The following is a 22339-nucleotide window of genomic DNA, read 5'->3' as shown; positions in this document are numbered from 1 at the left end:
CTTAATAACTGTAATATCACCGTAAATCATTATTTTAAGAACAACACTAACAATTAGCTAACATGGTTTTGTGAAATTTTTTTATTACATTATTATGTTTTCTTTAGTAGCATAATTCCTAAGATTAGTACAAATATGATGTTAATACGATGAAAATATTTTTTTTAAGAAAAAAGATTATTCTAAATTATATAAGTTGCGAAAGCAGGACTTTACATTTGGTCGTAGGTAAAGTATAGTACGTTACACGTGCTCTAAGGCATTTTACGCACTCATGGAACTAACTTTTACCATATCGTGCGTAAAATGCTTCTTACAGCAGTTACGTAATATACTGTTATTTCATACCTACAGTAAGTGAAAAATACATTTTAATTCTTGGGCACATTTCGAATATTTCTTAGGTTGAGCTTTAACACTCCTGTACATTTTTGGTACAGCAACTTTTTCAACTTGTTAACCATAGTTGACTTTCTGTCAAATTAAAAAGTGTCAAAAATGGATGCGTTTTTAGAAACAATTTTAAAGAAAAGGGGAAAAATAATTCCCGTTAAATCTTCAAGGTGGTACAAGAAATAGTTAGAACTATTTAGCAAGTGGCATGCAACAGAAAAAAAAAACAAACAATTTCAGGAAAAAACCACCAGTTCTGACTTTTCCGGACTAGTGATGTAATGAATCATTTCCCGGACTGAAACCGACTACGTAATAGTATATTACACACCGGGGTGGGAAGAGTTTCATTACTGTCGAGAGATTAGTTAGATAGCCGAGACGCGAAGCGTCGAGGTTTAGCTAGTATCTCGAGACAGGAATGAAACTTCCTACCGAGGTTTGTATACTATTTTATTTACAACCATCATATTTCAATCAAAATTTACAAATCATTGTTTCATTCTGAACATATCTAGAATATTACATTTAACAAAAAACTACCAATCAGGCATTTTTCTCAGAATAATCAATCAGGTATATTGTTACCGTAGCTATGTGGTAAACAACTCACCAATATAAATAAATGTCAGAAAAAGTTGGATCGATATTCATTTCTGGATTAATAAATTGAGAAAAATGTCGTCCGGTGAAGAATTAACGTGTAGCCCGCCAGAAATACGACAGGCTGCTGACGCATTAGCACACGGCTTGGTGCCAGAGAAAAGTAAGCATCGCTACCTAAAAGCTATTGAATTATATAGGAAGTGGTGCGAAGAAAAAAATTTGAAGAATACCAGTTCCGAAAGTGTACTCTTAGCATATTTTGGAGAACAATCTAGACAAAAGAAGCCGTCCACTTTGTGGGCAATGTACAGTATGATACGAACGATGCTACAAATTGAAGAAAAAACTGATATTTCAAAACATGGGAAACTGCTGGCCTTTCTAAAACGTCAAAATGTGGGCTTCAGGCCCAAAAAATCGAACGTATTTTCTAGGAAAAATATAGAGGATTTTTTAAACAAAGCTCCAAATAATCTTCTACCGATAAAGGTAAGATATTTGTGATCTTTAAAGAGGTATTTAAAAAAAATAGTGTTTGAGCTTATACAAGTGCATAGTTATTATGGTATTATATTCTTCTTATTGTTTTAGGTCGCATTAATAATAGGTGTATCTGGAGCTTGTCGGACGGACGAATTAGTGAAAATGAAAATGTTGGATGTTACTTTTTTTGAAGAAAAAATTTCGGTTGAGATTCCAGATTCCGAAACACATACAAGTAGATCATTTCTCATTACTGATCCAATATGGGTGAAGATCGTTCGAGACTACATAAATTTGAGAGAAAACATAGAAATCGATAGACTTTTTGTTCAGCTTAGAGGAGGAATAGCAAGAAATCAACCAATTGGGCACAATACAATAGCTAATTATTCCCAAAAAATTGCTACTTTTTTGAATTTAGAGAACTCGAAAGGCTTTACAGGCCACGCTCTAAGAACCGCCGCTACGTTACTTGCCAACAGTGGAGCAAATGTACTCCAATTAAAAAGGCTGGGAGGATGGAAATCTAGTACTGTGGCAGAAGGTTATGTGGATAGCTCAATGGAAAATAAAACCAAAACTGCCGTTATGCTGTCCCAACGTGCCATGTCTTCTGAAGCTGTTGCAAGTAGTCCACAAACCTCAGTCATTCAGCAGCAAATTAATTTGTCGACCAAAGAGACAACTGTTGGAGACGCCAGTGCTGGTACTGGCCTAAATATTTCTATAAACACTTATAATAATTCAAATGTAACCATTAATTTCAATAAGTAGTTTGTTTTAGTTTAGATCATGTTAATTTTAGTATTGTAATGTATTATACTCATTATAACCGTTAGAATGCATACAATTCGAGTTGTAATCCAAGACATTTTTCTCAATTTATTATTTGCGAACTGAATATCGATCCGACTTTATTTGACATTAAAAAAATTTGATTCAATCATCTTTTTTTTTTCAAAAATATTAACAATCACACAATTTTAGAGGGCGGGAAATGAGGGCGGAAAGTGAGGGCGGGAAGTGAGGGCGGGAAGTGAGGGCGGGAAGTAGAGGTGCGCAATATGATACTTCCTAACCTTCAATGACTTTAGTAATGACAGCATTACATATATGGTTGTAAATAATAAAGCATATTACGATACAGTATAAAATAAATATACTATATGTTACTAGTACATCTCCATTGGTGTGAATTTTCACATTATTGTTATAAAAAATGTCGTCACAATCGACCATAAAACTATCAAGTAAATCTAATCAATGCTGTTTTTTAATTGGATCGGAAATATTTTTAATCAATTTTTATATTGTTCCAACCTTTTTATTTTAGATGTTACAAAAAAATGTCAAATGCAAAAGTTCCAAGGCTTCATTCTTTGAAGAACTTCTTATTTATACAGGGTGTCTCACACAAACTTAAGGACTCATTGTCACAATATTTTAAATGAGACACGTTGTATAATTATTACATTCTTGGATTCAACGTACACATCTAAGAAGCCTACCCTATACATATGTAAGTTTAACAGTTTTCAAAATAAAACCAATTGAAAATTTAAATAATAAAGCTTTCACATTTCCAATATTTATTTTTTTATGCCTGAATTATTTTAAAAATGCTTAAAATATTCACCTTGCAAACTCACGGAAAGAACCAAGGAAATAGACACTAGCTGTACAGATAGGAAATCACACTCTGATTCTATCTATCTGAGTATCTATTCTATCTATCTATCTATTTGAAAGAATATCAAAAAAGTGTAATAAAGGAAAGTTGTATGCAATTATATTCTCTACTAGATTGCATCAGGGCACATTTGCCCTAAAAGGTCATTTAAGGGAGATATTCCCTCAAAACTGTTTTAAACAATGAAACGACTGCATAAATCAGTTATTTGAAAGAATTGAACCAAAGTCAAAGTAATTTTGTTACTTTTCAAGAATGTTTCGTTGTTTTGTACATCCATGAGATTGAATTTGTACAGTTTCCTGGTTTAGGACAGAACTATAACTGGCGGCCAAATGTGATAACTGTCAAAATTCTACTTATAAAGCTATAAAATAACTTTGGTACTGTTTATACTGATTTTACTGGATTTTAAGACTGTTTTGTGGTTTTACAGCTTTATGGAGAGACTTAACCAAATGTTACAAATATAAAATGCATTCAACCAAAGTCAAATTTGTTACTTTTCAAGTGTGTTTCGTTGTATTGTACCTCTATGGGAGTGAAAGATTAGAACGCGTTTCGTGTCATCACCTGACCGTGTGTCACATGATCATTCTTTTGCAAATGGCAGTAACATCACGTGGGTAGGATCATCTGACCGATCGATGGATTTTTGAGATGTCATTTTCAAGGCGCTCTTTGCAAAAACATAATTTTCGTGATTTTTACGAAATTTCAAAACTGAACCATAACATATGGTACACCATCGTAATCAGAAAAATAGGCTTTATTCAAATATGCAAAAATTAAATATGGCCCCCATAAGAAAACTAAAGTTGATGATGGTAACTCAAAAAAGAAACGTTGAATATCAAAAATGATGAAGTCTCGTTGTAGAGGAGGAAAAGTAACAATGGTAAAGTGTCCTTTTTTCAGTTATCTTATCAAATAAATTAGTAAAAAAATAAAAACTAATTTCCAAAATTTTAATCGACTCCTAATTGCTAAATTTTGTCCCAATTTAAACTTCGCTGTATCTCTTCAAATAACCGAGATCCCCATGGTGAGGTTCGTAAAACGGACACCCTGTTTATATTGGTGGTGTCTGAACCAGCGAGTAATAGTAAAAAATTAGTCATTACTCACGGATAGATTAGTTATTAGGTATTTACGAAAATTATACCTGCTAATTCCACCGTTTACCAAAATCGGTGTAACTTTTAAGGATCTGGTTCGTTACGGTTGAATGAATTTTAGAACGCGATTGGTATTCCTATTTCTGATATGTCTTTGACATCTAGCATCCAGATGTTCACTGTTGAAATGTTTTTTAATATCGGCATACTCTCCCTCCATCTCGCAAACAGAATATATTCCAATATCCATTTTAATTTAACAGGTCAATCTCATAAGCTAGCTAAACTGTGGAACAAACCGACAAACCGTCAACCATAAACTAATTTTTGGGGTTATGATTCTAAATTTTAACGGAAAACCTGTCAAAAGTCACTTTTTTCTAATTTACCGGCGGAACTTCTCGATCCATAAATCATAAACCGGGTACATATATTCGGTATATGGCTAAAATTTCAGAACGGCAATAGAAGTTACCAAAAACAATTTTCGAACGCTCTAGTTTAAATAGGTATCTACCGGTAGAATATTCGTAAATACCTATGATCTATTCAAAACCATAGTGAGTAATTAGTATATTACTAAATAGTCATTAAAAAAATGTTAGCTTAGGAACAGCTTGCCCGATTTTAGTTTCAAATGGTGCTGCGGTCTTATCTTGAACTCGAAGTTCGCAAACATTTGCTTATGTTCGCTCTGGCTGGCTTTTTGTGGTAATACGCAATTTATGAATCATCAATCAAATTATCAAAATACCCTGTATTACCCTGTTTTACTACCTGTACGAATTCCGCTATTACGCTACCAGTTATTGAAACTGAGCGTGTCAGGATTTCCCGGGTAATATTATAACGTCAACGTCAGTGTAGAAAATTTTTTGATACTGAAAGAAAATATGGCAACTCAAGCGGCCGCAATGCCGAAAAGCGCCCATAAATTCAAGAAGCTGGTCCCCCTCTTTAATAGAATCTTGGTTAAGAGGGCTGATCCCCTCAAAGAATCCAAGGGAGGAATAATTTTGCCTGAGGGAAAGAGCAAGTCTTTCAGAGGTGGACTTAATTGCACAGTGATCTAATGAAAACTGATTTTGATTAGTTTCTAGGTACAGTGATGGCCGTGGGGCCGGGAACAAGAACTGAAAAGGGTGTCCACGTTCCCATGTCGCTAAAAGTTGGGGATGAAGTTATGCTTCCTGATTATGGCGGTACTAAAGTCGAGTACGATGATCAAACCTACTACATATTTCGAGAGCCAGAAATTGTGGCTAAATACAGTGATTAGTGCAGGAAATTTGTTTTGCTGTTACTTGAAAATATTTCGAATAAAACAATAATTGTTTTGAATTAACTGGGCTAATATTATGTGCATGTGGGAGTTAAAGTGTGACTAATAGTACTGGTAAAATAATAATGTGTGGTCAAAGTTAAATCAGAAATTCCGGTCTAAATTTTTGTCATTGCTGAATTTTACGGAGCTTGCGTTCACCTTCACGCTTTTTAAGCACTGTCCTAAAAACGTATCTGCTGTTTATTAGGTTAATAGCTAGGTCAAATGGAAATAAATATGAACTATTATTATTATTAATTTTACTTCTGTAATAACATCACAGTTGGAATCTTGGAATATACAGGGTGTTTATTTAAGTACCCACTTGTACAAACTTTAAAGGGTAAGTAATTGGCCAATTTTAAGCAAAAAAATTCGTATAAACCACTTTTGATTTCGTAACTTTGGTTGTAGTAGGAGGTGATCATATCAAAAGTCCCTACCAGCAGCCCTTAAGACACCAGAAAGTTGTGAAAGGCTCACTTTCTGGTTTTTTGTTTATATTTCGGAAACTGTGTGTTCTATCGACATGACCATTAGATACAAAATCAAGGTGATTAAATTTGCTATAAGTTTCACTCAATCAAGTTTTTGGGTATATTTTATAGTTTTCGAGATATCTATCTGCTCTTGAATGTCTGTAAGCCTGACAGGCGCCAGTGACTAACAACGACTTTCTAAAGTGGATATTTTTAAAACTATACAAGATACGGAAAAACTTTTCAACTTTTATTTTGTAGAGTGGCCATGTCGGTAGGAACTCCCAGATTTCAAAAAATACTGACTGAAATGGCGTTTATATTGCATTTCTGACTTTCTTTCATTTTCAAAAGGATTTCTCAAAGTTTGAGTTAAATAAGAGTTGTTTATTGAAAAAATTCTATACGACCCTGATTTGTATCGTCAATTTACTGGTAAAACAACAAATTTCAGTGCCGTAACCCCCAGATTTCGAAAATACTGACTGAATTGGCCTTTAATTTCATTTCTGACTTTCCTTAACTTTCAAAAGGATTTATAACAGTTTGAGTTAAGTAAGAGTTGTCTATGGAAGAAATTCTATACGACCCTGGATTTTATGGTCAATTTACGCGGCAAATTTCAGGGCCGTAACCCCCCAGATATCGAAAATACTGACTGAAACTGTTTTTCATCTTGTTTTGACTGACAATCATTGCTTTTTGATGGTATTTATTACAGTTTGAGTAAAGTAAAAGTTGTTGTATAAGAAAAATTTCAACTCGTCCCTATATTTTAAGGCCAATTCACTGGCCACACAGCAAACTTCAAGACCGTAATTCCCAGATTTCGAAAATACTGACTGTAATGGCGTTTCATTGCATTTCTGACTTTCCTTCATTTTCAAAAGGATTTATAACAGTTTGAGTTAAGTAAGAGTTGTTTATGGAAGAGATTCTATACGACCCTGAATTTTATGGTCAATTTACTGACTACGCAGCAAATTTCAGGGCAGTAACCCCCCAGATTTCGAAAATACTAACTGAAATGGCGTTTCATTGTATTACTGATTTTCTTTCATTTTCAAAAGGATTATTGTTTAGAATACATACTTTCCTTAATATAAGCAACAAACCAGAAAATGAGACTTCCGTCGTTAATGAGTTATCCGGTCAAAAAGTGCAAATATGTGAAACAATTTGTTTTCCAAAATTGCAGACGTTTAAGAGCGAATATCTCGAAAACTATAAAAGATATCGAAAAACTTGACTGGGTGAAAGTTGCAATAAATTTAATCAGCTTTTATTTTGTATAGAGTGATCATGTAAATTCCAACACTGTTTCAAGATATAAACAAAAAACCGACAAATGAGATTTTCAGAACCTCTCCTCCCCTCCGGCCACGGGGGGTCCAAACAAAGTTACGAAGTCAAAATTGTGTGCCTTTGAGCATTTGTTGCCTGGACTACTATGTCCACAAACGCATTATTTAGGAGATATAGGGCGTTGAAGTTCTTGTATAACTTCTGCAGTTTTTCAGATATTGCTCAAATTTGCAACACAACTTTCTTACAGCTTACACCGTTAGGCATATTTACAGAGTGTTTTTTTCACTCCCTGTATTTCCGAAATGAATCTATGTACAAATTTATGTTTATATGTACTTTTTTGCTTAAAATTAGTCAAAAATTTGTTGCCGCTTAAAGTTTCTCAGGGTGTCCAGATGAAAGTGGTTCTTGGCTTTTGTGACTAAACGTAGAGCTTCGGGGAAAAAAATTAAAAAGGAGTCTAAATAATCAGCAAATCTGGCAAATATATTCACTTTCGGGAAATGTTTACAAGAGAGCGTACTACAACTTTAATTCAAAAAAGCGCTCATCTCGAAAATAATTTCCAGAATGAAGAGCGTTGCATTTAGAAAAAAGCAGATGAAATTAATGCAACACTTACTTTGCTTTGATTGGCCCTACAATACCTTTTATGGTCTTATTCAGAAAAACAGTTTTAAACAAACGGACTAATATACAAGACACACGACACGGCTAACACGAAGCCATTTCCAAAGTTGTCCAACAGAGGGCGTAGGTATCATGGCTGTCTAGCGTCATCTATCGCTTTCAACCGTTATTACGGTTACGCGTTCCGAATTTACTGGTTTTTTTACTTGTTCTTTTTAATGATGATGTAAACGTCTAATTTTTAATTATTTTTTAAAAAACATGAAAGGTAACCACCATGAATCCTGGTATGTAGTCTTGTTTTTTACCGAAATATTTCCATAAGAATGTTTGTATTTCACTTCAATATTTTCAAAAATAAAAAAGTTCTGATGAGTTTTCAAAATGATCGAAGTTTGAAAAATCCCTTCTAGCTCCGCGGATTGACAAAATCTCGAAACAAGACTTTTACCATTCAAATCCTTTCCCAAGAATCGAGCTTTAGACATGTATGCTAGTTTTATACTAACTGGCCGATAAATGGGTTTTTCGGTTAAAACATTCCAAATCCATATACCCTGTATACATGCCGGTGGAAAAAAGTAGCTATTTATGTACCAAGGGCGTTAGAGAGAACACAGAGTCAGAGAGACCTGAAGGGCGAAACAGCCAGAGGGCCTATTGCCCGAGGGATAGGTTTCGGCCTGATGGACATTATACTCTCCCTAACGCCTGTGATGCATACAATGTTTTATGTTTCATCTAATTCAGCATTATTTACTGTTTCTGGCATTGAAAAAGTTGTTGGTGACAATTCTATATGTATATGAATGTTTTATTAGTTTATAAGTTAACTGTCTTGTGTGTCATGTCAAAGATGTCAAATGGAGTTCTTGTCATGTATTTGTTTAAACACTGATTTAAAAGTGCAATAAAACCATTTTGTTGACAAAAAAACAAAGTTGAGTTATCTTTTATTAAAAACTATTTACAAAGAGTCAACAAATCACAAAAGTAAGTTATACCTTTGCCGGTATGTTGTTTACTGTTTACTTTACTTGAATGATGCGACTTTTATAGTCCTGTCACTTAGTCAAAATGGCAGAAACTAGACGAAATTTTAGAAAATATAAAAGAAAATGCAGGAAAAACTAACGAAAGTTGATTACCTAAAAAGTCAAGAGCACCCTAGGATAGGGGATACGAAGTTTTTATGGTATGGAAGTATATGCCATTGCTAATATTAAAAACGGTTTCAGGGCCTTATAAGCGGGCGTCATGATAATGCCCGCCTATAATGCCCTCAGGTTGTTAAGAAACTATAACATACACCGTTTCCAAGGTATTATGTATTCATAACGTATAGGTGAAAAATAAAATAGTATATGCTACACGGCCGTAGAATTTGTTTGTCGACAATTCCGAGCTCAGCACAATAATCGCCTCTTTCTACGCCTAGTAACATAATATACTATTTAAGGTAATAATAACATTCTATAATAAATTTCATTAAAAGGACCATAAAAAATATGGTTAATAGTGGAAAAAACGCTATATTATCCACGGTTTAGACAGTTTTTATGGACCTTATGTCTTAAATCCCCAGGAGCAAAGCGACGAGACGAATTTTGACATACGGTCAATAAAAGTTTCTGTCTAAACCTTGGTTAATAATATGCTATTTTTAAAATTTAATTACTACTATTAAAATCGTTTTTTTTTTCAGATATAGCATACAAAAGTTAATTCTGTATATTGCCTATTCGGAAATACTTCGTTATCATGTCTCCAGTTGAGTATATCATTATAGCTCAGTTCTGCCTATTGAAATTCTACTCACACTTTATATTTGCCGGTGAATGCATTCGGTTCAAAAATGATGAATTGGAGAAAAAGGCGGCCCTGTGAGATTTATTGTTCTGACGTATCGGAAAACGCCAGGAATTTTTCATAAGGCGCTTATGAAGAAAATACACTTAAAGTGAAATGCGACATAAATATAACACTGTCAAAACCCAACTATATCTAACCGCTTTTACATTGTTAACTATTTATGATAAAAAAAACTTAGGCCGGGTTTATGCAATTCCATAAACTTAATTCATAAATATAAATATAAGCTTAATCATAAAATTATTCCTGAATTTACTACATTTATGAGAAAGGTGTTTATGCAATTTCTTATTCTTAATTCATAAATTTATTTTTTTATCTGTCAAATATCAATTATCAACTAATATTATTCATTTTTTGGTTATGAAACCGGTCCGGTGGGAGATTTCTATGTTGTTTTTGTTTTAACTATTCCAAACCGTCAATTGGCAATATGTCAGAGCAATACACTATTGCACTATTGTTTACATTAGTGGCTACTGCATCCAGAATTATTTCCATAAAAAAGCGAAATAGAAGATTTGCAGTTCGCCCTACTAATAGGCTTAGAAATGAAAAGGGTTTCTTTAACACACTTATACAAGATATGCTCAAGAAGGATGAAGAAGATCAATTTTTCAAGTACACAAGAATGACTAAAGATTAATTTATATACCTGCATAAATTAATTAAACCATTTTTGAAGCGAGGCTTAAAAAAAATCTCATATTTCATCAGAACAACGACTGATAATTACTTGCAAGTTGCTCCATGCAAGAAATCGCCTAGGGATATCGTGTAGGAAAAACTACAACACGTAATGCAATTGTAGAGACTTGTGAAGTTCTATGGGAGGTTTTAAAAGTGTCACAATTGCCAACTCCAACCAGAATTGATTTTGAAAATATATCAAGTGATTATGTGAATAGATGGAATATTACGAACTGTATTGGTGCTGTAGATGGCAAACGTATCAACATACAGTCTCGCAAAAAGTCTGGAACAGAATTTTTTAACTATAAAAAGTGCTTTAGCATTGTATTGATGGCCTGTTGTAATGCAAATATGAGATTTAAAATGGTTGATATAGGTGCAGCATGTGCAAACCACGATTCTGCAGTATTTAAGCAGAGTGGTCTCGGGCAAGCTCTCTTAAGTGGACAACTTGACATCCCACCTCCAAAAACCCTTCTATGCACTAATAATGTGATGCCTCATTTCTTTGTAGCAGATGCAGCCTTCTCACTGCACATAATAATTATACTCCCATTTTCTGGATCCAACTTAGGAGAGAAAAAAAATATTTTCAATTACAGAGTAAGTCGAGCTAGGAGAACTATTGAGAGTTCATTTGGAATATTGAGTCAGAGATGGCAAATTCTTAAAAAACCAATAGTTGCTAGTGTGGAAGTTTGCAACTTAATTGTGCAAGCAACAGTTGTTTTACACAATTACTTGCAGAATAGAGAAGTAGACATTCCAATATCAGAGAGACGATATTGCCCCATGGGCTATGCAGATTTTGTGGATTTAGAAGGAAATTTACAACTGTTGTCAGACAAGTTTTATTTTTCACACAAAATTTCAATAAGTTTTTGCACAATCCTTTAGATTATTTAGATACTCTATTATAAATTAAACAAAAAAAAATTCAAATGAAAATATACATATAGTATAGTATAACTATATACTATACTGAACCGTATACTATACCCGTAGTAGAACTTCAATGAAACTTCAGTGCATAAAATAACATCAAATGTATTAAAGATTAAATGTATGTACACTATTCTAAAAAATGCAGTAATAGTACCTACATAGGTGAGTTTGTAGCACCATCTTCTCGTTCTACAACATTGGCAATATCTACAATGAATTTTGCCTTTAACAATAGTTTTTCTTTCTCATTTTTAGTTTTTTGCATGGACTGCACAATTGACATTGCAAAATAGAAATCTTCTCTGTTCAGAGCTTCTAAATCTTTTTGAACCATGTCACTATTTTCTTTCAATATGTTACTAATGTCTGCCCCTAATTTGGAACAAGTATTTACTAAGCCCTCCAACTCACTTGCTTTAGCCTTTTTAGTCCCACTTTGGTATTTGTTTCTTTCCTGTCTTAAAACACTTGCCATTTTGTTGAGTTTACCTGCACTTTGAGGTTTTTGGCCTTGAGGCAATGTTTGACTTGATTCTTGTTCAGTTTTTCTTTTGGTTCCACTTGTTGAAGTTGTAACAACAACAACATCATTCAGAGTATTTTTCTCACACTGAGAAACACTTTCTATCAAAATGCCTGCTTCAGCTAAATCTATTGAGGGGTCTGTATAGCTTACTGGCGTCTCAGGTGACAATAGCTCATTTGTTTCAACAAATATTTCTTCCCATACACTGGATGTGCCTCGAGGTGGAGAAGCAGTTCTTATTGACTTTTTGAGTACTAGGTTTCCTTTTGTCCTACCAAAAAATATTTTGGTCAATAAATATGTACGTGAATTATCAAAGTATGCACTCAAAAAACTATCATTATTATTCTATAATACCTACTTCCGAGTTTGAATGGTTGCATTCAAGAATCCTAACCGATTAAACCATATCCAAGATCCTGTATAAGCACCTGATCCAGAAGGGAGATTCTTAAACAGTCTCCGTTCTCTTATATACTTTGACCGTAAGTACTCCCATAATTGTTTGCATTGATCAACTAGATAAAAATACAATTACATATTTCACATATTTTGAAGTACCGGTAACTAACCAGAAAGTTCAATAATTTGGGAAATTGACTCCCAGGCATTCTCCGTAGCGATTCTATCCCTGTATTTTTAATTTTTCTTGTCCCACAATGGGGTCATCAACTATAGTCCAATTTTCAGTTCAAAACAGTAATATTGTAAAGTTTCCTGTTTAAAAAATACTTTTATTTTATTTTTTTTACTTACGCTACTAGTTTTTTTTATAAAAAACTGATTAAATACTAAATTGAGCTTGGCACACCTCTGTGCATGACGTATGTATGGGACAATTCAATATGCTAACGTAGGTGGAATTCTACATTCATAAGCACATTGTGTATTGCCGGTGTTACCACCTGCATTTCATTTGAAGGAAGGAAATCTGAGAGAGAAAGAGAGAACTGTGTCAACTGTCGGTAGTGCCAGTTTTCAGTGCTTTCATTGTCGACTGGCGACTGCTAATATCCGACGTACGTTCATATACTCTATTTCGCTCGAGGATCACTAAGCTGAAAAGAAACAGCGAACACCGTTTTACGTCCAAAACTAGCCCCCTTATGACGTCAAACGGAATACAATGTATATAGGGTGAAACAACCAAATAAAATTTTGATTGTCATTTTTCTTAGGTTTAAATGTTTCTAAAGCCGAACACAAAAATACGTATTAAATATTCAACTAAATCAATTAAAGTACCTTCTGCGTTATTGGATACAGACGTATCAATTTGAAACTGCGTATCCATATTATTCAATATTTAAAAATGCCACAAAAAAATATGCGACCCACTCAGAAACGGAATACAATTTTAGAAAACTCGAAAAATGCTGCCAAAACACAAACCGTTTATCAATAATAAAACAAACGTTAGGATCTAACCAAAAAAATTTCTCTTATTTTTCTTTTCTTTTAGTATTTGACAGATTCAGATTTAGTTCTTATTGATAATTGTATTCTTAAAGTTGAAATTAACCATCTTTCAAGGTCATTAGTTATGAATATGTTTATGGATATGATTATAAATTTTGTATAAACCAATACCTTTCATTACAGACTTTAAACTTTAAGGTTACAACAAGAAAGTTATGATTATGAATTAAGTCTATGAAATTGCATAAAGGTGCAAGATTTCCGCTCTGAATTTTGAGCAACTTTTTAGTTCTATTTTTAACCCAAATTACGACTTTATTTTTTAACTTATTTGAGTAATTTTGTTTTATTAAATAGCTAAAGGTTTGGGGAATGTACGAAAGTTATTTTTTGTTATTAGAACAATTCTGTGTATACTCTTCCTATACCTAACCAACCGTTTCCGACTTATCAACAGTTTTTCCTAAAGTGCGTATAAAATCGTACTCCATACTAATCTGAATACGCACACCTGCTTGTGCTAATCAGTGTGAACCAGTGTTGAATTTGACCAATATCTGTCACATGTTGTAGTTATGGAATCGACAACTAGTCATTATGACCAAGCAGGTGTCCGTATTCAGATTAATATGGAATACTGAATGCGCCCTTTAAGGAAAAACTGTTAATAATTCAGAAACGGTTGAAGTTAGGTATAGGAAATGTATACACATGGATTTGTTCTAAATTTAATGTTCTTTTATTACAAACCATAAAACACCGATGGATCCATTTAGAAAAACGGACTTTTCGCAGGTTTGTTCACTAAAATTCATTCATTCCTCATTTTCATTTTCTGTCTCTGGGCTATTCAACCATGTAGTATTGTCTAACTGAGGACAAAAGGTCACATCAGCAATCCTTTCAGGACTTGAAAATTTAATTAAAGTTTAGACCACCGTTTTGCTGGCAAATTTACCATTTTTATAAAATATCTAAAAAACGGTGCTAGATAGGTTAAGCAAAGTATTGACATTAATTACTAGCCTTCTTGCGAGGAATTCAAAAAATGAAATTAAAAACAGGCTGTTCCATTTGAAAATCAAAAATTGGTGTTCTTTCCGACTGATCTGTCAACACCGTTTAGTCCAATATTTTGGAAAGAGAGTTTGGACCCAACCTAGGCTACACTCCAAATTGCAGTGAAAAATATTGAGTTGTTCTTTAGATACTTCTAATATACCACCGTGAATCACCCTGTATTATGTTAATCACGCTGTATATGCCGATTTTACGTCAAAAAATGCCTAACAAAACATAATAAATGACGTGTGTGAGCAAATTATTGAACAAATATTCCTTTTTGTTCAAATTTCCTATTTGTTTAAACAGAGGTGAAGTACTGACTACATGAACTGTTTCGTGAAAACTTATATTTCCACTTAATTTATTTTTTGACATACGACTTTTGTGTCAAAATACCTGGTATATTTCATGTTTTCTGGGTATTCCAAGCAACCCTCAAAGTTAAACACAAATTTAGCATTCGCATAATTAATGTCACACTCCTACAAGTGATTAGTTAGATGAACTACTGAAAAATGACTGTACTGTAAAACTTAAAATTAAATCATACCTTTTCATTGATTTATATACAGAATTATTTTCCGTATCCTGGCCGAATCATTGAGTTATTGGGTCCCACCCACTATGCCAAAAAAAGACAAAGACCACGACTTTTTCTCGGTCCAGAGGTAGCACGAAAAAACGCGAACTCACCAAAAGCCCGTCGATAACGCACTCAAGCGAATTTGTCAAACATTTTCATCGATAACACAACGAACAATCGCCCATTCGGATTGAAAATGTTTATCTACGGTTCAAACCGCAACGCAAACACGATAGCACCATTTCTGCAGTCTATATCGAACAAACATGCAGCCGGAAGAACGGCGTCCGTACAAAAGAATAATTCAAATAGGTATTGTCGTTCACATCAGTGAGATTAATTAAATAATAAAAAATGCCCGATGAAAGCGTGTGGGGGGCACGATTCCTTTACTAGATTTTAGGAGCTAGAGCAGGACTAACACTCATTCATTGACTGTCATTCGGCGCAAGCGCTTCGTATTACGTGTGCTGGCTCTATGTGGACGCTCTCCGGGCTCTAATAAGGGTTACAAAGGGGCCGGGGTTGAAACAACGAAATAGGGGTGCAAAATGTAGTCCTTAAGAGTTCCAGTTCAAGTTCTTGTGTTGCATAGCCAAATTCACAGATATAATTATCTCTAAAAATCATTCAAAGAGAAAGGTTTGACGGGTGCTATTCTCCTTGGATTTATTAACACTTACTTTCAATCTGCACGTAAAAAAAATGAAATAACTTTATAATATGTTAGTGAGTTGGTATACTTAAACCTAGGCTTCACCTACAGTCAGGAAAACGTATTTAAATGTTGTCATTAGTCACTTGCCTTCAGTCTCATAACTCGTTTTGACACTTATATGATCAGAGAAGCCCCAGTTAGATTAGTATTTACTCATACAAAGTTATAGCGGTTGCTTTTCTTTACACTTTACATTTTTTTTAATACATACCGTGCGGCTTTTTTTTGAGACCACGCCCCTTCATTTCTTCACCGTTCAACACACAGGGTGTCATAAAATGTATAAAGAGAGAGTACAGGGTGTCTCAAATTCGTTGGTTTTACGGGCTATCTCCAAAACTAGCAAAGATATTTTTGTGAAACGAACGATAGAGCAGTCGTACCTTTCACTGCTACCCCCGTTTCTGAGCTACCAGGGTGATTTTAAAAATATGACAATTTGGAACTTTCCTTGTATTTTCTTTACAACACACGCCGGCAAAATTAGGGGAACTCTTCGCTCGATTTCGATTTTTTTCTTGATTCTTCATGAATACATCTGCCTTATTATCATTTTTAAATGGTTTATGCCTTATTACCATTTTTAAATGGTTTATCTTTATGTAATATACAGGGACGTAAAGGAAGTCAGGAATTTTCGGTGTTTTTTGAGACACTCTGTGGATAGAACAACTGACGATTGACATCACTTTATAACATCAAATTGTGACCCGTTCATTTCTGAACATTTTCTTTTTTTATTCGCTCTGATATCTCAATTATTAGAAAAAATACAGGGTTTCGAAGAAAAGGTGAATATTTATCTTAATTTCACCAACATCGACAATTGGATGAAATTCATGACATTTCTCTGAGAACTTTTTACTTTAAGTTAAATATTGGTCATGTCACACTTTTACCTATCAGCTTATTGTATAAAGAATGCTTAAAAGTATACAAGGTTAATTAAAAAGTCCCCTTTTGCATTTGGTTAAATGTAATTTTTAATGCAGACATTTTCAATCGGATTAATGTCTGGAGAACATGCCGGCCACGTCATTGTTCTTATTCCGACGACATTCAAAAAGTTGGACTTCCTTTACTTTTTCGAGTCCGGAAAACTAAAATTTTTGAGCCCAGTATCGGGCTGCGTCCAATGCTTGTTGATTGTTTGTCCATAAAGCATCGAGGGTACATCTATGTGGGCAGTTAGGCCAGATAAGTAGGTGTTCCATATCCTGTATAGCTCCGCAGTTGCACTTGTCGCCATTTCTATCCAACAGGCCCCATCTGATGAGGTTGGTCTTAACAGGGGCTACACCAGTTCGGATGCGTTTCAACATTCGCCAGGTTGTCCAATTGCTTGATGTTCCGCTCGGTGGGAGTTCTGTTATTGGGTAGCAGGCGGGTGGTACATCCAGTGGCGCGCCCAGGAAGCGCCTTGTTGATGTGAATCTGCCCAGTTGCGCCTCGTGTCCAAATAGTGAGTGGCGCTCATCGAAGGTCTGTTTAATTCCCTCGGAGTATTCGTAGGCTGTTCTACGTGAGTCAGGGTCTGAGAGGCCCGAGGCTTTATACAGTTTGTCCAGTGGCGTGGGTTTCATGCAGCCGGTTATAAGCCTGTATGTTTCGTTCAGGCTGACATTTACTTTTTTGGCGTGGGTGGATCTGCTCCCCACTAGACAGGCATATTCCGCTGTCGAAAAGCATGCGCTGATGTCCTTAGTACTGTTTGTTTTGCGCCCCACTTGCTGTTTCTGAGCTTCCTCAAAAGGCCATTACGCGCCTCCACCTTCTTCCGCGTTTTTTCAAAATGGAACCTGTATGTTAGGGAGCGGTCTAATATGACTCCAAGATAGGTAGGTTTATCTGTGTGCTCTATGTTGGTAACGTTGAGCTTTCTATTTATCTGTCGAGAGTGTCGGTAGCAAAGCACTATAGCACACAGTTGGAGACACAACGAGCCTTGTGAGGGCGGGCATTGTCGTGCATTAGCAAAAAGTTTTCTCTGATATGGGAGGCGAATGGTACGAAATGCTCTTGCAGAACATCGCGAATGTATCCATCCGCATTTAAAGCTCCACTAACAACCATCAACTCTGTTCGTGCCCTTAAGCATATTCCACCCCAGACCATCACTGAGCCTCCACCATAGGAGACAGTGGGAGCAAATTTAAATTGTTTATCTTATTCTCGTCGGCGACGATATAACCTTTCCCTGCTGTCGATGTAATTAACACAAAATCGACTCTCATCTGTGAACAAAACATTGACCCACTGATCATTTTCCCAATTTTTGTGCTCCCTAGCAAAGCCTAGTCTGGCCACACGATGACGTCGCTGGACTAATGGAGCTTTCTTGGTTCTATAGGCCTTCAAACCAACTTCCTTAAACCTTCTGCTAATGATCCGAGCACTTGTTCTTCTTCCACGTACTTCTTCTAGTTTGCTTCTTAGTTGCGGTACGGTTTTACTCCTATTCAATAATGTTTGCAAGACTATGAATCTGTCATCTCTAGCCGTGGTTGTCCGTTTTCTTCCTTACCTCCTCTCTTCACATACTCTCCCGTTTGTCTCCAACGTCTTACATTACGATATATCGTCGTACAATCCCAATTTTTAGGTCGTTTTTTTCTGGAGCGAAGCGACACCCTGTACTCTTTTGCAGATTTTGGATGAGCAAAAAATTGCATTTCAAAAATATTTAACACCATGAAGTTAAATTGAAAAATAACTTAAAAACAGCTAATTTTGTGGAATCGAGTTCCTTAGGAGGACCTTTAGGGCAAAAAACCTTGTAGAGCGAAGTTACGCTTGGTTGAACTTGTTTAGAGTATTTTACAGCACTTTTTTGTGTTTGACACAGTACATACGAAATATCTCCCTAAGGAGGCGCTTTAGGGCAAAAGTTTCCTAATGCAATCTCGTAGAGAAGAAAAATCTCTACCTTCACACTTTTTTGATATTTTTCTAAATAACCGCGTTACGCTTGGCTAAACTTGAAGGTCTCTATAATTTTTAATTTTATGTTTTTTAAAAAATTTGTAATTCTAATTTTCTTCTTCTTCTAATCTAAAAATTAGATGATATGTTCAACCCAGTTTTGACAATAGTTAAGATTTTTAACCATTTTTTTTAAAGATCACTTATCCGCCATTTTAACATATTTTAATTGTTTTATTCTAAACAGTAAAACAGTTTTTCCAAGGTTACGTGATTTTTCTCCTGGTCATTTTGATTTGCCTTTTTCTATTTTTTTTACTTTTGTGTTCTGTCAGTCACAGCACACACGCACACAAAATTCCGCCATTTTGTCTTTTGGTTTTAGTGATTATTTAAGCTTTTTTTCGTTATTACCCAACTATTTTTTTCAGGTGTTTTCTAAATCACATAACACGTTTTGCCAAATTTACGTTTTTTAAAACTTTTTATGCACTCTTTCATTCAATCGTGAATAACTTTCTTATGTGACGCATGATGTATAAACTTTTATATGTAGATGAATAGCCAATGAAATGGGCTTTCGAACGATATGCCTGTTTTGCTTGACTGGTTAAATCGTTTTGCTGCTAAACTCCGTGGTTATTAAATATTTTTTGTTAAATTTTTATGCACTGTTTTATTGAACCTAAATAACTTCCTTATTTGACAGACAAGTTAAGGACTTTAATATGTTGATGGATAGTCAATAAAATGGGCTTTGTTAAAATGCCACAACTTTGGTTTATTGGTTGACGGTGTGGCCGCTAGGTGTCGTCAAATTTTACCTATTTTTTTATGCAGTATTTCACTCAATCGTAAATAACTCGCTATTTTGGTACACTCCTTGTTAACTTTTAAACATCAATTATAACTGATGAAATGGGCTTTCCAACGATATGGCAACACTGGTTGGTTGATTTATTGGTTGGGCCGCTAGAGGGCGTCAAAGTTGATAAATTTATTTTCCACTTTTTTAGTGCAGTCTTTCATTCAATCGTAAATAACGGCTATTTGAAGCAAATTGTTCAATCTTTGGTATGTTGTCAATAGATAGCCAACTAAATAGGCTTTCTAAAGATGTGACTAACACAGGTTAAACCGTTTGACCGCTAGAGGGAGTCAAACTTAACCAATTTGTCTCTTAATCTTGAGAATTGAAGCAACGGAAAACAGTTTTCATACTTCTAGTGACATTTTAAAGGATCAGAATTCACTAATGCCATTTTGGTGTTTCTGACCTGCAAAAACCGTTGGAGAACCTCTTGTAATACTTTCAAGATTCAGAGAAGACAGTTTGAAACACACTGGTGACATTTTAGTGTTTTTGAGCTGCAAAAAAACCTTGAAAAGAAATGCAGAATTTATATCACCCATATAATACAAAAACCTTGACACCCACGAAGATTTTCCATAAAGCGTCATTCGTTTATTTAGCCGCCATGCTGTTTTACTCTGGTCTCCTCGATTGCAGAATGAACATTGCAATTTCTACATTAAATTTTCTATGGGAAACCATTTGTAGTTCTTCTACGAAACTCATTGACGACGAGTGATAGACAGAATAACAAAAAACTTGAAAAACTGTAATCATTGGACATATTAAACCTTAATGAAATCATTTTTCATTATACAGGGTGTTTCGGAAGGAAGGGAAATATTTTGGGAATGCGTTCAGGAGGTTAAAATAAGATAAATGAATCCATATAGTTTAATCCGAATACAAGCTGCAGCACGCTTGTTAATCTGTCGAGTGGTACGCTGAATTGCTTGGGGATTGTTTCTAATAATATTTGCAGAATTGAAAATTCGACTGCGGAGTCCTTCCACGGTCTTTACTCTTGTTTCGTATACTAGTGATTTCATCCACCCCCAAAGGCAATAATCCAGTGGATTTAAGTCTGGTGATATCGGTGGCCAAGCATGAGGTTCTCCTCGGCCAATCCAACGATCACGAAAACGATTATCCAAGAAATTACGCGCCCTGCGACTAAAATGAGGCCGGGGCTCCATCATGCTGAAAGTACATTCGGTGTCGAACAATTAGCGGAACATCATCCATTATGTCCGTTAAATGGTCTACCAAAAACCGTAAATATCCATCTCCAATAAGACGTCCATCCAATACAAAAGAACCAAACAATTGGTCGTTGAGCATTACACACCACACACGTTAATACTAAATCGATGTTGAAAGTTTCGTTCAAACGTGGCATGAACGAAGGATGAATTTTCATTGAACCACCGATGTTCATTGTGAAAGTTGTTGATTCCATCGCGGGTAAACTGAGCTTTATCGTTAAATAAAATGTATCTGTGAAGGTCTCGATTTTGTTGGATCCATTCACAAAATTGAACCCTTAAGTCATAATCACATTCTTGAAGACTTTGAACTGGTTGAACGTGAAAAGGCTTTAAACCGTTTTTTCTAAGTGTCTTCCAAACGGCCACATGTGATGGTATTTGAAGTTCAACACTAATCCGCCTCGTACGAAATCCAAGATTCTCTTCAGCCATATCCAGAACATTTTCAGCATCTAAACCCTCCTTTCGTTCAGAATGAATCCTTACGCTTGGAAACATTCCAGTTTCCTGGACCTAAACAATTTTTGAAAAACTTTTCGATTAGGAACTCTTCGATTTGGAAAACGACGTCGATATTCATCAACAGCTCGCATTGCCCTACCATTCCAGAAACCATACACGAATATCATGTCGGCATACTCTCTATGGGCGAATGTGTAAGGCATTACTTATGGAACCTTTTTGTCTTTGAGTTGGAAAGCTCAATATCACTCAAACTGACAACAACCATGCTGGTCAAAACTACCAGTCAATTAAATTAGGTAATGACAAACTCTGAAATACCTACAAACTAATGTTAAGAATTAGAAACACCTTGATTTCAGAAACGGTTAAGAATCGAATTAAACAATATGGGTTCATTTATCTTATTTTAACCTCCTGAACAAATTCCCAAAATATTTCTCTTTCCTCCTGAAACACCCTGTATAAGAAATGCGATAGCACAAAGTGCGTTTGTTTCACTATGATATATTATTCCTGTAGTAAGTGTTAAAATATGCACAAAACTGGAGCATTAAAATGGAATGATTGCTTTACGCTGCGTGACCACGTGATTTTTCATTGTACAGGTATGTACCGGGTAATCAACTAAGACAGAACGTCGGTCTTATTTAAGAAACTAAAAATGAGCCAGGTTTAAAACAAAAATTTTAATAAGTAATATGGCCATGTAGAATAACATCTAAAATATTTTCGAGATATCAACGTTGCCTCATTTACATGATATCAATGGCAATAACGAATTTTTTATCAACAACCTCAGTAACTGATGCTATTTTTCGATTCTGCTACTTGATTTCGATAATTTTTATTCTAAAAACTTTTTCTCGTAGTCGTTTTCGAGATAATGACATTTGCAATATTTGGAAGACGATTGAAGACAGAGTGAAGCGGTTTGCGTGTTCCTATCTTAATTTTTTTGAGAATTATATGTTATGATGTT

General features: G+C 34.9%; 2 protein-coding genes and 1 long non-coding RNA gene across 3 annotated transcripts in view; 1 reads left to right on the top strand and 2 right to left on the bottom strand.

Moving 5' to 3' along the window:
• The window catches only part of Liprin-gamma (liprin protein kazrin), a 146866-nt gene extending 131320 nt beyond the window's left edge, over window positions 1-15546 (bottom strand). The window contains 1 exon segment of the mRNA XM_081976644.1: window positions 15102-15546. The gene's annotated coding sequence lies outside the window, so the exon portion shown is untranslated.
• Window positions 5127-5635, top strand: LOC145726068 (10 kDa heat shock protein, mitochondrial-like). The gene is made up of 2 exons (XM_081975011.1): window positions 5127-5337; window positions 5391-5635. The coding sequence occupies exons 1-2, from the start codon at window positions 5184-5186 to the stop codon at window positions 5567-5569; spliced, it is 333 nt and encodes a 110-aa protein (XP_081831137.1). The 5' UTR covers window positions 5127-5183; the 3' UTR covers window positions 5570-5635.
• Window positions 15547-19823: 4277 nt separating the features above from the next.
• On the bottom strand, window positions 19824-20347 carry LOC145727277 (uncharacterized). Its single transcript, XR_014177849.1, has 2 exons — window positions 20201-20347; window positions 19824-20142 (listed from the first exon to the last, which is right to left on the bottom strand). It is a non-coding gene; the product is annotated as an uncharacterized LOC145727277 (long non-coding RNA).
• Window positions 20348-22339: the final 1992 nt, after the last annotated feature.

The sequence above is a fragment of the Ips typographus genome, linkage group LG3 (assembly GCF_016097725.1).
Source record: "Ips typographus isolate SLU linkage group LG3, UJ_Ityp_2.0, whole genome shotgun sequence".
NCBI classification, from domain to species: Eukaryota; Metazoa; Arthropoda; class Insecta; order Coleoptera; family Curculionidae; genus Ips; species Ips typographus.
The sequence above is the reverse complement of the archived record's forward strand: the minus strand, read 5'-3'. Positions and strand labels throughout refer to the sequence as shown.